Source organism: Myotis daubentonii, chromosome 1 (genome assembly GCF_963259705.1).
Source record: "Myotis daubentonii chromosome 1, mMyoDau2.1, whole genome shotgun sequence".
Lineage (NCBI taxonomy): Eukaryota > Metazoa > Chordata > Mammalia > Chiroptera > Vespertilionidae > Myotis > Myotis daubentonii.
This window is the reverse complement of record NC_081840.1, coordinates 8,847,758-8,861,697: the sequence shown is the minus strand read 5'-3', so window position 1 is coordinate 8,861,697 and position 13,940 is coordinate 8,847,758. Positions and strand designations below refer to the sequence as shown.

At 51.0% G+C, this 13,940-nt stretch overlaps 1 protein-coding gene across 2 annotated transcripts in view; it reads left to right on the top strand.

The window, feature by feature from the left end:
* Positions 1 to 13,940, top strand: part of FBLN5 (fibulin 5) — a 70,709-nt gene that overhangs the window by 9,542 nt on the left and 47,227 nt on the right. For both annotated transcript variants that reach the window (XM_059687781.1, XM_059687772.1), the window contains exon 4: positions 14 to 268. In XM_059687781.1, the coding sequence (XP_059543764.1) occupies positions 14 to 268 (255 nt within the window). The remainder of the gene's footprint in view (positions 1 to 13; positions 269 to 13,940) is intronic.

Below are 13,940 nucleotides of genomic sequence, written 5' to 3'. Positions count from 1 at the left end.
TGTGGCCTTCCAGATATTGATGAATGCCGGACCATCCCTGAGGCCTGCCGAGGAGACATGATGTGTGTGAACCAAAACGGCGGGTACCTGTGCATCCCCCGAACAAACCCAGTATATCGGGGGCCCTACTCGAACCCCTACTCCACCTCCTACTCAGGTCCATACCCAGCAGCTGCCCCTCCGCTCCCTGCTCCAAACTACCCCACGATTTCCAGGCCTCTCATCTGCCGCTTTGGATTCCAGATGGATGAAGGCAACCAGTGTGTGGGTGAGTCGCCCAGCCCTTGGGCCCCTGTCCACTGTGCCCGGCGAAGGCCACGCCCTAATCCAGCAGGTTCACACTGACAGGTTATTAGCTGCCCTTCCATGCACCTGTGAAACAATGACTTACTTTCTACATAGTTTTTTCACTCTTAGCAGCATGTCTCTGGGAACCCTCCCACTGAGGAGTAGTTTAGTTTGCTGTGTCATTGACAGTTATCTAGAAAGTCAATGTATCTACCTACTCATCTATCTATCTATCTATCTATCTATCATCTATCTATCTATCATCTATCTACCTACTTATCTATCTATCTATCTATCTATCTATCTATCTATCTATCTATCACCTATCTATCTATTATCTATCTATCTATTATCTATCTATCATCTATCTATCTATTATCTATCTATCTACTTATCTACCTATTTATCATCTTTCCATCTATCTTTTGATATTATCTATTTATCCTCTATCTACTTAAAGACCAGGCTCATATGTTCTCTGTGCAATAAGAAATGCAACTGGTCAAACTTAGTAAGTGAATCCCAGAACGAGATCGAGAAAGGACTAGCGCTTTCTTCCCAACACCCCTCGCCCGTGAACGGAATGTATGCTCCTGGAGTAAAAGAAGCCGTGAGGGCCAAGGCCACCTGTTCTGGAAAGAAAGTGGGTTCCTTGAGTGGGGACCAATGCCCTTTTGGCCAAAAGGAGCCTTGCTGATGGGAGCTGGTAGCAGGAGTAGATCTCTGGGAGAAGGAGTTTTGATGAGGTCCCAACGGAGCTGGTGAGTGGTGTGATGGGTGCCCTGGTGAGCTGTGGTAGTCCGTTGGCCAGGGTCATCTTGGCAGTTACCTGGAACCCTCCCTGGTCACTTGGCTGTGGTCAGACCAGAACCTTTGCAATTGTCTCCAGCTTTGGGAAATGGAGTGATGGTGACTCCATGTACCTCATCTACAAAACCTGTTTGTACCTGGAGCCCCATTTTAAGCATATTTATAAGTTATATAAATATTCTGTTTTACTAGGATGGTTTGAGGAGTATAGAGCATACATAGGAAATAGAAAAATTTAAGGGATGTGATAAAAATTAATGTGAAGTTCTAATATGTCCTTCCGTTACCCCAAAAGTTTAGGAGAACATCGGTCTGCTTAGAGAGATTTTTGTTGGACCCATCTGGAGTGTTGAACTGTAACCAACTGTTAGAGGCTGTGTGGTGATCTTGTAATGTCTTTTATATGTCCATGCAAATGAGTGCATTTATATTTGAATACATGCAAATCACACGCAAATGTGTCCGTCAGAGCTACAAGGGAAAATTGGGTACACCTGAACCCAAACTTCTCTGGTCTCAAGAGGTGGCGTATCAGGGGGACGGGGTCAGGGAGGAAGAGCTGGTTGATGGTCACTTGGGCTGTAGATGACTGTGCAAAGGGAAAGAGTGTGAGGCCCAGTCCAGTCAGGGCTGACGCTTTGGTGGGGAAGATAGGAACACGCTTCCTTACAACAAGCAGCAGAACCACAGCCGTGGTAGCTGGAAGGGACTTTACAACTTAACTTTGGCGTCTTCACTTTACAGAAAAGGGAATGTGGACTCCAAGGACTTAGATGACAACAGAGGTCAGATGGGGGCCCACTGTCCTGACAACCAGTCTGCACTCTCCTAACTGCACCGCAGGCCGCTTGCCTCTGTAGAAAGACATGATCCCAAAAGCAAGTGAAGAGAAAGCGAGGTTGGGATGGGGGTGCAGCTCTTCCCTGTGGGGCCAGGCGGGCCCCGGCCCCGTGCACCTCTTCAAGTGGAGAAGGGGTGTGATGACAGGTGGAGTGCTCTGGGTTTCCAGGAGCGGCTGCTCTAGCTGAGGTCTTGGGCCATCTCACGGTCCCTGCTGCGGGGCAGCTGGGAAGTGCCCAGGGCTCCCCGACGTCACCCTGTCTCCCACAGACCTCTTCCAGGACCCCAGTGCCCTTGAGAATGAGGACATGGCTGGGAAACCTATTCATCTCTGGTCCCTAGGATGGCATGCGGTTTTACAGCTCGAAACCTGTCACACGGGAGATGTGGAGCCTTCATAATGGCCCTTTTGTAAGGAAAATACAATCTAGGAACCCTAGTGGGGACTGGCACTGGGCCCGTCCATTTCCAGAAAGTTCAGCATTATGCATTCATCAGTCCAGAGTTCTTTCTAACTTCCCTTCACCCCACCCACCGTTTCCTGGTTTACAGAGGGTCCGTCTGGGCACGGAGAGGGGTGGCCTCCTGGGCAGGAACAAGGGAGGGGCAGGGAAGGGAGTCTCTCTCTCCAACACCGCTCCCGCTGGGGAGAGTCGTGAGGGAGGAGGGCCTGGGAACCGGCCACATGGGAGCAAGGCACAGAGGTGGCCAGACGGGGGAAGGACCCGAGAGGGGACATTGTGGTCCCTGCCCAGAGAAAGAGAACGTTGGTGCCTCCCAGAGCGCAGGTCTGGTCCATGGGATGCGCGGTGTCCGGTCGGAACAAGTTGGAAAATGTTTCCGAAACTTCGGTGTTCTGAGAGGAGGACCGGATCTCCAAAGGAGTGTCCTCCACCTCCTCCTCGAAATGAGAGTAAACAGCAGAAACGACCGCGCAGCAGTAATGACCGTGAGCACTGGGAGAGTGCTGTGCACCAGCCCCTTCCTAGGAACGCACACCTCCCCCTCCCCACCGCCTCACGAGGTAGGACTGCTATTCCTCGTGGACGCTGAGGACGCGAAGCTCAGAGAGGTGGAGAAGACGGGGCCAAGCCAGCACTTGAACCCATGCAGGCTCTGGATGAGGAAACTGAAGTCCAGTGGAGTAAAGGTTTTTCAGATCCTCCCAGACAATCAGTACTGGAGCCATCACTAACAACCAGGGCCTTCTCCTGTTGTTGTTGTTGTTGTTGTTGTTGTTGTTGTTCTTCTTCTTCTTCTTCTTCTTTTTCCTCCTCCTCCCCCCCTCCTCCTCCCTCCCCTCCTCCTCCTCCTCCTCCTCCTCCTCCTCCTCCTCCTCCTCCTCCTCCTCCTCCTCCTCCTCCTCCTCCTCCTCCTTCTTCTTCTTCTTCTTCTTCTTCTTCTTCTTCTTCTTCTTCTTCTTCTTCTTCTTCATTAACATTTGTGTTCTGTAAAACGTTGAGCCTAGACAAAAGCAGAGAGAACATCATGAACACACACCTCCTTATCGCCCCGTTTCAGTAATTGTCAGTAAAGACCCAGCCTCATTTCTCCTTTGCCCTCACCTCATGGATTTCTTTAAAGCAAATCCCAGCCATCATCTAACTGAACTAATAAAGTGGGGTTCTCCTTGAAAGCCAATTCATCTACCTACTTATCTATCTATCTACTTACCTATTTGGTGTTCAGAATGTATCTCTCAGTGATAAAGTTTCTTTTAAAAATAGCCACAGTACTGTCATAAACCTATAAACATCAACAGTGGTTCCTTTTTCTTACTAAATATCTAGGTAGTGTACAAATTTCTCTGATTGTCCCTAAATGTCTTTTTTCTGTTGGTTGGTCTGAATCAGATTCAAACAAGGTCTGCAAATTACATTTGGTTGACAACCCTCTTAACTCCCTCTTAATCTTTTTTGTTTCCTTTGCCACTTGAAAGAGGCTGAGTTGTTCGTCCTGTAGAATTTCCTGCATTTGGGGTGTAGCCGATGGCATTCTTGTGGTGGCATTTGGCATGTGCCTTTCTCCCACCACTTCCCTCTGAGCTGGAAGAGTTACATCCAGAGACTTGCTCCAATTCAGGTTTAATTTTCTTGGCAAACTGCTTTCCAGGTAGCACCCTGTTCCTTGGTTCCCTCCATGTCCTGCTTTCTTCACCTAAGTCTATAAAGTCTACACACGAGTTTATAGAAGCAAATGGACATCCCCTTTCACTGTGGCTGTGTTTTTCTGAGTTTTGGACCCACCTTCAAGGAAGCAATTTCCTCCCTTGTGCCCAAATTAGTCCGTGTTCTGTTTCTGCAGGGTGGGCGGGACCAGACTTGGCACCCGGGTCCCTTGGGCCTCTGAGCTTGCTGCTCCACTTCTGTTCTGGGCTCCTCATGGAAGGTGACTAGACGCTGCTCCTAAAGAGCCAGGAAAGCTTTCTGTTCTTTAGAAAACTGGCCTCTTGGCTGGCGGGTGCCCAGCACCAGGGCCCCCTCCACAAGGGTGGTGGGACTCCTGGCTAGTCAGGGTGCCTCCCGGGTCCTGGGCCCTTGGCAGATCTGGAGACCAGCTCTCAGGATGGAGAGCCGGAAGGACGTGTAATTGGCAAGGAGGAGAGGGCTGCTGGAAGGAAGCCTTGCTCCCCTAGAACACAACCAAGGCCCAGACAAAGGCCACATCGAACGCCTACAAGGGGTTCTGAGCCGCAAGACGTGGCGGAACCGGGGTGGGGTGGGATTAACAGCCTCGGTGTTGAGGGCTCAGGGTGAGCCGAGCCGAGGGCTTGGGGCACCCTGGATCTGAACCCCCATTCCGGAACCCTCCTTTCCTAGCTCACCACCTCTGAGACGTTTGGTGTAGGTCCCCGAATGTGGATGCCACTTGTTTCTGACTGTTCATCTCTTTTGGGGCTCAATTTGTCACCTCTGGGTGAACATGCTTAGTTCTGTCCTTGCTAATCAACTTGGCAATGGCAAATCTCATGACCACCGTGCATTCACTGGAGCCACGCTGCCCTGGGGACTGCCCGGACTCTCTGGCCACTGGTGATAATGCGGTGTCTTTATTCTCGCGGCCTGGGGTTTGTTCATTGGTCAAAGCGCCCAAGTGGACAGAAAGGAACACGTGTGGATCCTTTTGAAAGACGGATGGTTGTTGGCCTGAGGCTTTCTTCTCAGTTATTTTTCTCTGAAAGCCAACAGATATTTTATTCAACCAATGTATGTAGAGAACCTCATTGGTGCCACCCTCTGGCCTGGGCACTGAGGGGGCAGGGAGTCTGGGCACAGCCACAGGGCTCTCTCCAGAGCTTACTGTCAAGGAAGGGAGAGCAGACATAAAGCAAGCAGCTGACATACCAGGTGACCACAGACGGGTTCCTGAAAAGGCGAGGCGACCTTCAGTGGAGAAGGCTAGAATCTAGGAGTCAGACAGGCCTTGCTTCTCCCCTTGGTTGGGCTACTTCTGAGCCGTGAGACCTGGGTCTCAGTTTTCTCCTCTGGACAATGGGTACGACAATGCCTACCTCACAGTAACGTGAAAATGCCTGGTCTGGGTCTGCATGGAGTATCACGCAGCAATACTGCGGGGGAAGGATTCGAGGAGGAGGCAGCGAGGGGCCGGAGAAGCTAACCAGTGGAAAGATCCGCAGGGTCTGAAAAAGAGCGGAGGCCTAATTCTTGAAAACCTTTAAAATGCCCTAAAACTGAGCTTGCTACACACCCACCTTGCAGGGTTTTGCCCTGTTCAGCTCTTCACGGAGACATCAGTCAGGTTCTGCTTTGAAATACCAGCCAAGCCTGTGTTTGTTTAACTTGTGAAACAAAACAATGGAAGTAGTTCCAGGCAGGGACAGGTAAGACAAGGACAGGGACACTTAGACCCCAGCCAATGATGTCACAGGCCCTGCAAGCTTTGCTTCTGCTTTTCAACAGACTTGGGCTGTAACTTGAGACCAAGTCCTCCGGATGAGACCAGGAGGAAAAGGCAGGCAGCCGGTCGGCTACTGGGATCTTTAGCTGCTGAGGGCTTTGGAACAGGGCGGGCTGGGGAGGAAAGGGGACCCAGGACGGAGGTGGGGGCTGCGCAGTTGGCCTTGCTCGGGTGTAAGCTTGTTCAAGTGCAGCCCCGCTACTCAGGCGGCCCCTCTTCCTTCAGGTCTTTTCTAATCCTTGGCTGGGAAGGTGAGCAAGCGGTGCAGCCTCTCTGAGACTCCGTTTTTCCATCTGTAAACAGGGATCGCTGTAGCAACTGCCATAAGACATTTGTGAGAATTAAATGAGATAATGCACGTGAGCCTCCCGGCATGGAGGCTGCCTGGTGCGCGGAAAGGGTTAAGCACAGTTGTTAGGATTTTGTTTTCATCATTTCAGATCTCACCATCCCATGATGCATTCTCCTATTGCAAACCCTGACTCTTGTTATTCTGTTATTATTTTTTCCTCGGGGGATTAGAGTGACTAGCACCTGCCTTTTAGAGGGTGGAGGGTTGAATTCTTGTCACTTTTCAGCATGAAGGGTTGGAGGGATTTATACTTCCAAGGAGATCTCAGCAGAGAGGGGATCCCCAGGATCATCCAGAGCTGCTCTTCTGGGCCATCATGTGCCCATGAGTCAGCACCTGGGAAATGCAGATTCTGACTCAGCAGGTCTGGGGCAGGGCCTGCGGTCCGCATTTCTCACCAGCTCCCTGGTGATGCCATGCTGCTGGTCCACTTGGATCAGGGCTTTAGTCCCGTGGTCGGCAAACTCATTAGTCAACAGAGCCAAATATCAACAGTACAACGACTGAAATTTCTTTTGAGAGCCAAATTTTTTAAACTTAAACTATATAGGTAGGTACATTGTTATTAACTTACTTAGGGTTCTCCTAAGGCTTAGGAAGAGCCACACTCCTAAGCTGGCCTTTGCTAAAAACGTCCTCAATCTGATTGAGGTACGTTTGCTGAGGTCGACCCCTCCCAACTCGTCTTGTGTACTTGTTTCGTCTACCTCCTTCCGTTCATCCTCTCTATATGTCCAAACCATCTCAACATGCCTTTCTCAATCCTCGACACTACATCTTCTTTCACTCCACCACGTTTCCTAAAATTAGCTTAATAAACTTTACTTAAAGTTTTAAGTCAACTTTCGCACTGTACGTGCATGCCCGCACGTGGTATTCTGTGGAAGAGCCACACTCAAGGGGCCAAAGAGCCGCATGTGGCTGGCGAGCCGCGGTTTGCCGACCACTGCTCTAGTCCATCTGTCTATTCTTAGATAGGACTGTATTAAGAAAGGTGGAAACTTTATTTTTAAACGTAATTCCCACATGGTTTAAATTTGTTAAAAAGAATGTATTTTGTTTAAACACAAAAAATCTAAAAGAAAAAAAATGTTAAGCCTAAATTGAGGCATCAGTTTAGGATAGGACATCAGTAAGAACTGGGCTTTGATCCCAGGTTTGCTAAGTATTAGCTGTATGACATTTAAAAAGTCACTTGGTCTACATTTCTGGCCTACATTTTATTATTTGCAGAAAGAAGGGATAGTAGGAAATTAGGGGTCTTAATCTAGGGTCTGTGGGTAGAATTTTGATGATTTATTTTCATGTTTTTTTTCCTGCACTAACTTTTAATGAAACTTAGCATTACCTTCAATGGATATAGGCAATAAGCTATAGGATTCTTAGCAGTACCTAGGACAGTATTAACAGGAGAAATACAGATATATATATATATATATATATATATATATATATATATATATATATATATATATATCACACTGCAGCTGCAGCAGTTCTTCTGAAATATTTTGAAGATTTGACATTATGAAATATTATTTTGAAATATCATTCTCATTTACCCCTACTGCAAGTTGTAGAAGATAGTAGACCTGCTGCCAATGTTGTTTAATGCACTGATGAAGAAGCATATATGTTATTACATCACAGATATCCTATATAACAAAGGCCTAATATGCTAAGTGTCTGGTTGTCCAATCGTCTGTTCAACCAATCAAAGTGTAATATGCTAATGATATGCTAAGGCTGCTCAACCACTTGCTATGATGTGCACTGACCACCAGGGGGCAGATGCTCCGACTGGTAGGTTAGCTTGCTGCTGGGGTCCAGCCAATTGGGACTGAGCGAGATGGGCCAGACACGCCCTGGAGCCCTCCCGTGGTCCTTCCCCAGCTGGCCAACCTCCCGTGTCCCTCCCTGGCCCCGATTGTGGACTGGTGGAGTCCCTCGGCCTGTCCTGCAACCTCTTGCAATCCGGGACCCCTTGGGGGATGTCGGAGAGCCAGTTTCGGTCCGATCCTACAGGCCAGGCTGAGGGACCCCCCTCTGGTGCATGAATTCGTGCACCAGGCCTCTAGTGTTTTGATAACTGTCTTTCAGTATCGCTGTTTTCTTTTGTAATCCTATGAATTTCATGGTATATAATTAGAAGCAGTGTTCTGAGAAGGGCCCACGGGCTTCATCCAACTGCAAGGCAAGTTCAGAGCATGCACACAGGAGGCTTGCATTCCCCAGACCAGACGGCTCCTAGGTCCCCTCCAGCTCAAGACGTTCTCCTGTTCTAAATCTTGCCAATCCGTCGGGAAGCTAGCGATTGTGTCCAGACAGTCCGGGTTTTCTGTTAACTCATTGTCATGGGGATTGCTCCGTGTTGTGGTCTGTCTCTACTTGCCTTTCCACCAGCCTTGTGCTCAGTGGCATCTTCTGCCAGGACTGTGTCCGCTCTGCAGCTGTGGGCCCCTCCCACCCACAGCTGGAGCTGCTTTGGGAACTGGCCCTGGGGCACGCCCAGCCTCGGGGCCTTTGTGTAGTAGGCACTTCCCCGGTGCCCAGCACGGCAATTTTCTCAATGACCTACAAATTTTTCTTGGCTCTCACCTTATGTTCCTTGGTCTGGTTGTGTTTCTTTTAATTATGTTCCACTCTGGAATTAGCCAGTTGTGTGTGGAAAACAAGTGGTGTTGCAAGAGGCGAGGAGAAGTGTGGACTTTCGACGGGACAAAATTCAGCTCTGCTTTGGAAGGTCTGGCTAACGTGGGTGCATGGCCAGGTCTCCAGAGAGTCCTGCTGGAGGACAGAGGTGGCATGACCTGCCAGGTTGTCAACAGCCTCAGATGCCAGGGAGCAGCCCGTTCGCACTGGTTAGCCAGGTGTGTTTTCATTTAGCGCAGTGGTTCTCAGCCTTCTGGCCCTTTAAATACAGTTCCTCATGTTGTGACCCCCAACCATAACATTATTTTCGTTGCTACTTCATAACTGTAATGTTGCTACTGTTATGAATCGTCATGTAAATATCTGATATGCAGGATGGTCTTAGGCGACCCCTGTGGAAGGGCCGTTCGACCGCCAAAGGGGTCGCGACCCACATGTTGAGAACCGCTGGTTTAGTGGGAGGGGCATGTTCTGGTGCTTCTGAAAGAGGCTCAGTGGTTCCAAGTGTGTTGAAACAGAGGAGGGCGATTGTACCTTCTCTTTTCTCCTCAAGGCTAGTAGACTTCTTTTCTCCTTTTTTCTTTTTTTAAATCTTTATTGTTGAAAGTATTACATATGTCCCCTTCCCCTCCCACCCCCATTGACCTCTTCCAGCCTGCCCCAGTCCCCTGCCTCAGGCCTTTACCATCCTATTGTCTGCGTTCCTGGGTTATGCATATATGCATACAAGTTCTTTAGTTGATCTCTTCCTACCCTCCACCCAACCCCACCTCCCACCTTCCCTCTGAGATTTCGAAGTTTGTTCTATGCTTCTATGTCTCTGGATCGATTTTGTTCATCAGTTGATTTTGTCCTTTAGATTCCACATCTGAGTGAGATCACGTGGTACTTGTCTTTCTCTGACTGGCTTATTTCGCTTAGCATAATACTCTCTAAGTCCCTGCGTGCTCTCTCAAAGGGTAAGAGAGCCTTCTTTTTTACTGCTGCATAGTATTCCATGGAGTAAATGGACCACAGCTTTTTTATCCACTCATCTACTGATGGGCACTTGGGCTGTTTCCATAGATTTCTTTTCAAACATCCTTCTGATGGAAGTGGGGTGAGCACACCACTGGTGAGTCCAGGACAGAGTTGCTGGCTTAGGTTCTGTGCCTACACTGGTAGCAGGTAAGATGTCCCCGCTTCTTATCTGCTCGTGTAGACGGTGTCCTCAGGGCACCTGCAGCTCCCACCCCACCCAGTGTGATGCCGGACATAGAGCGATCTGTGCTATTGGGAATGGAGTCAATGAAATGAAGTAAAAAAATATTAGTGTCATGGAGAGTGTGCGCATGAGAGCAATAAAACTAATTCAAGCAATAAGCTAGGAATCATGGCTAATGCTGTCGACAACAGCCACATGTAAATATCTTCTGGTAGGCCCGAATGATACTGTCTGCTGTTAGGGAAAGAAAGGGGCTCTTTATTTCCTCAGAGGACCTGAGGGAGTGGGTTATTAGTCCAGGATGTAGTGGGAGGTAGTATGATGCCGTGAAAAGGGCATGGGCTTTAGATTCAGACATGTTGGGGTTCCAATGCCACCCCGGCACAGGTGCCTGGCTCAGGGCGTTAAGCCCTTAGGATACTAGTACACACCTTGTGGGATTGTTCGGGGGCTTAGCAAAGGGTCTGCTGTGTGTCTGACGGTCAAGTCTGCACCCCCTTACCCATCGCTGCTGTCACGCCCCTAGCCCCTTCGGTTGGGGGCAGCGATCTACTTGCTTACATCTACGGACCCCTGCCCAGTCACCTGAGAGTGGGGTGCTGTTGGCTGCTTATCCCAGGTGGGCAGGTTGGGGGAGGGAGAAGGAGAGGGACTGCCCTTTAGTTTGTGACCATGTGCTGACCCTTCTCCCCTCCTCCACTCTGACCCCACTCACACAGGCTCCCTGGGGCCCTCTTAGCTCTGGGAGTGCCAAGGAGTGACCTGGGTCCGGGTCCATTCATTCTCTTCTCCCATCGGCTGCCAGCCTCTCTGGACACATGGACATGCAGACAGACAGAAAGACAGACTCCAGACCACGCTGGCCCGGCTGGCTGTGACTGGGAAAGTGCTGGTGGGCTGGGTTGAACCCTCATCAGAGAGCCCCCCCCCTCCTGAATCAGATGACCTCCCCCGGAAGACCAGCCCCCAGCTGGTCTCCTGCTTGGAGGCAGCAAGGCTACAGCTTCCGGGCAGCCCCCAGGTGTGTGACAGATGGCAGGCAGGGGCCCACGGGCTCTCATCAGGGTGTGGGTGTCGAGGGTTGGGCAGTGGACAGAGGCTTCCTTGGCTGCAGGCACCTGGCACCTGGCAGCATGGGCTCTCAATGAGCAATTGTCACCTGAATGAATGAATGGATGAATGAATGGATGAATGAGTGGATGAGTGAATGGATGAATGAATGGATGAATGAATGGATGAGTGAATGGATGAGTGAATGGATGAGTGAGTGAACAGTGGGGGCAAGTGAGAGGGGGGTCTTCACTCATTTCCACACTCCGTCTCTCATTACCCACTGGAAGCACCCCTACCTCTCCCTGGGAGCCAAAAGGGGACCAAGGTCTCCTTGTTCCTTGTGTGCCCTGTGGCCCAGAGCCATGGTCGCCACCTGTGCCCATGCCCAGCTGGGTCCTCACGCCACGGCACTCAGTGAGCGCTGAACTGAACTGAATTTACACTGTAGCCGAGAGGCTGATGCCTGTGAGGAACCTTCTGGTCAGATGAGCTTTACAGGGACCCACCTCTGCGGCCCTTTCCCCTTGGGGATGCGCCAGAGGGGAAATCCGTGGTCGCTGGGCTCTTCCCACCATGAGGCCAGGCTTCGTTTCCCTGCCATGGGAGGGACTGGCTCCCAAGGATTTGCCTCCAGCCAGGGCCAGCTCCTTACACAACTCCAGGGGGCGCCGTTCAATTGTATGACATGCCATTGGCACCCCCTCCCGCCCCACAGCCGGCTTGAGGCTCCTGTTTGTCTTGGAAAGAGAGGAACTGCTTGAGGAAGGGTCCCTGGGCCATCTCCTTGGGGGCTGGCAAAGAACGGACATTCACAGGATTCCTTCCCTCCAGAGGGCCCCAGACAGCAGACTGGATGTCAAGGACTGACCTCCCGTTCCCCTCCAGCTGTCGGAGCCAGGCCAGAGGGGAGATGGGGACACCCAGCACTGGGCCTGCCCCAGCCGCCGGCATCCACAGGCTCCAGGGGCCGGCGCGGGCGGGCTGGGGCCCGGGAAGCAGTGAGGCTCGGGGACTTGTCAGTGCTGTCTGACTTTCCTTCAAGCTAGAACATTTGCAGAAACCCAGCCAGAGTTGATTTATGAGCTCCACATATTTTGCAGGTCTTAACACATCCCCCAGGAATCAGTGAGGTCAGACAGAACAGACTTTGCATCCGCAACCAGTAAGAACTTGGCATTTTCAATAGCTCCCCGGGGAATCAGGGCGTCCTAATTGGAGGGAGAGTATATGAAACAATGGAAAGACATACACACACAAAGAAAACCTGCTTCATTCCTGCTGGGGAGATAGGTAAGTCATCTGCGAGCAGGGTGAGAGGTGGCCACTGTGACCAAAGGAAGCGTCATGGGACTGGGCTGCTGGGACCAGCCATGAACTCAGAGCCAATTAGCAGTGACCAGAGCATCCCGTCCTGTGTTCTCTGGAGCACGCCCCGTAACTGTGATAAATAGACGCTGGCGATTATTTATTTAACATCTCTATCCAGCAGGAACTTTCTGTCTTGCTCGCTGTTGGGAAAGCTGCACATGGTGAATTGTACATATAGGATTCCGATGAGCAAGAGAAATTGATTCTGTCCTAGGTGTCCATATAGGTTAGTTTATTATTATTATTAACTAGAGGCCCGGTGCACGAAATTTGTGCATGGATAGGGTCCCTAGGCCTGGCTGGCCATCAGGGCTGATTTGTGGGGCAATCGGTGGGGCGACTGGGGGACCTCCGCTGACACCCACCTTGGCTGGCCTGGGGCCTGTGGGCTGGGGGCAACCCCTACATTGAGCATCTGCCCCCTGGTGATCAGTGCACATCATAGCGATTGGTCATTCCACTAGTCATTCCGCCATTTGGTCTATTTGCACGTTAGGCTTTTATTATATAGGATGGGCTTGATTGCTGCATTTACCATGTATGGGCTGGGGTCTGTGCTGTGCACACGGATCAGTCAGGCATCATTACTGCCCTGGGGAGTTCACATTCTCTTGCCAAGAGTCGGGGTGGGACGGTAGGAAACATCCCAACACATACATTAGCTCTAGCCCAGTGGGATGGGGCAGCAACAGAAGCAGGCAGGAAGCTCTCTGCGGGCGCTGGCTGGCATGGCCGCGGAAACCTTCCTCAGAGACAGGTGTTACCCATCTGTGCGTCACGCGATTAAACAGATACTCACCGAGCACCCCTCTGTGTCAGATACTGCCAAGTGCTGGAAGGGGCTCTAAAGATGGAGGAGACTGTTGCTGCCCCCAGGATCTCGCAGCTGAGTGGGTCTGAGTGGGGTCGGGGAGGGGAGGATGTACACAACTCCCCAGAGTCTCCCACGAGCCAGAGTGTGAAGGGGGGCGAGAGCAGTATTGCCAGGTGCCGTAGGAGTGCCCGCCGGAAATGGGGATTCTGCTCTGGGAATGGATAGGATGGCCTCGGTGTGAATTTTGGAGCCTTGAGTAGGATTTTTATGTGGGAGGCGAGGAAGGGCTTTTTGGGTCAAGGAGATAATGTGGACAAAGACATGGAGGCAAGAAATTGCCCGGCACATTGAGGAGTGCTGTTGAGGGCCAGCCTTGGTCATGAGCCCATTGGTCACCTGCCCATTCACGATGCCCAGGACGTGGCTGCAGCGCGGCCTTGGATTGGGGGCGGGGAGGATCGAGGGAGAGGGGGTGCTAGGAAACTTGGCAGGAGCTAGACTCTGGGGGCTTGGAATGCCGTGCCAATGGCTCGGGCTTCGTCCTGTGAGCGCTGGTTTTGGAGTGGGGGCGTGGTGTGCTGACATCTGTTTGGAGAAGATTCCCTGTTTAGGGGCCCAGTGAACTGGGGTCTTGATCTAAT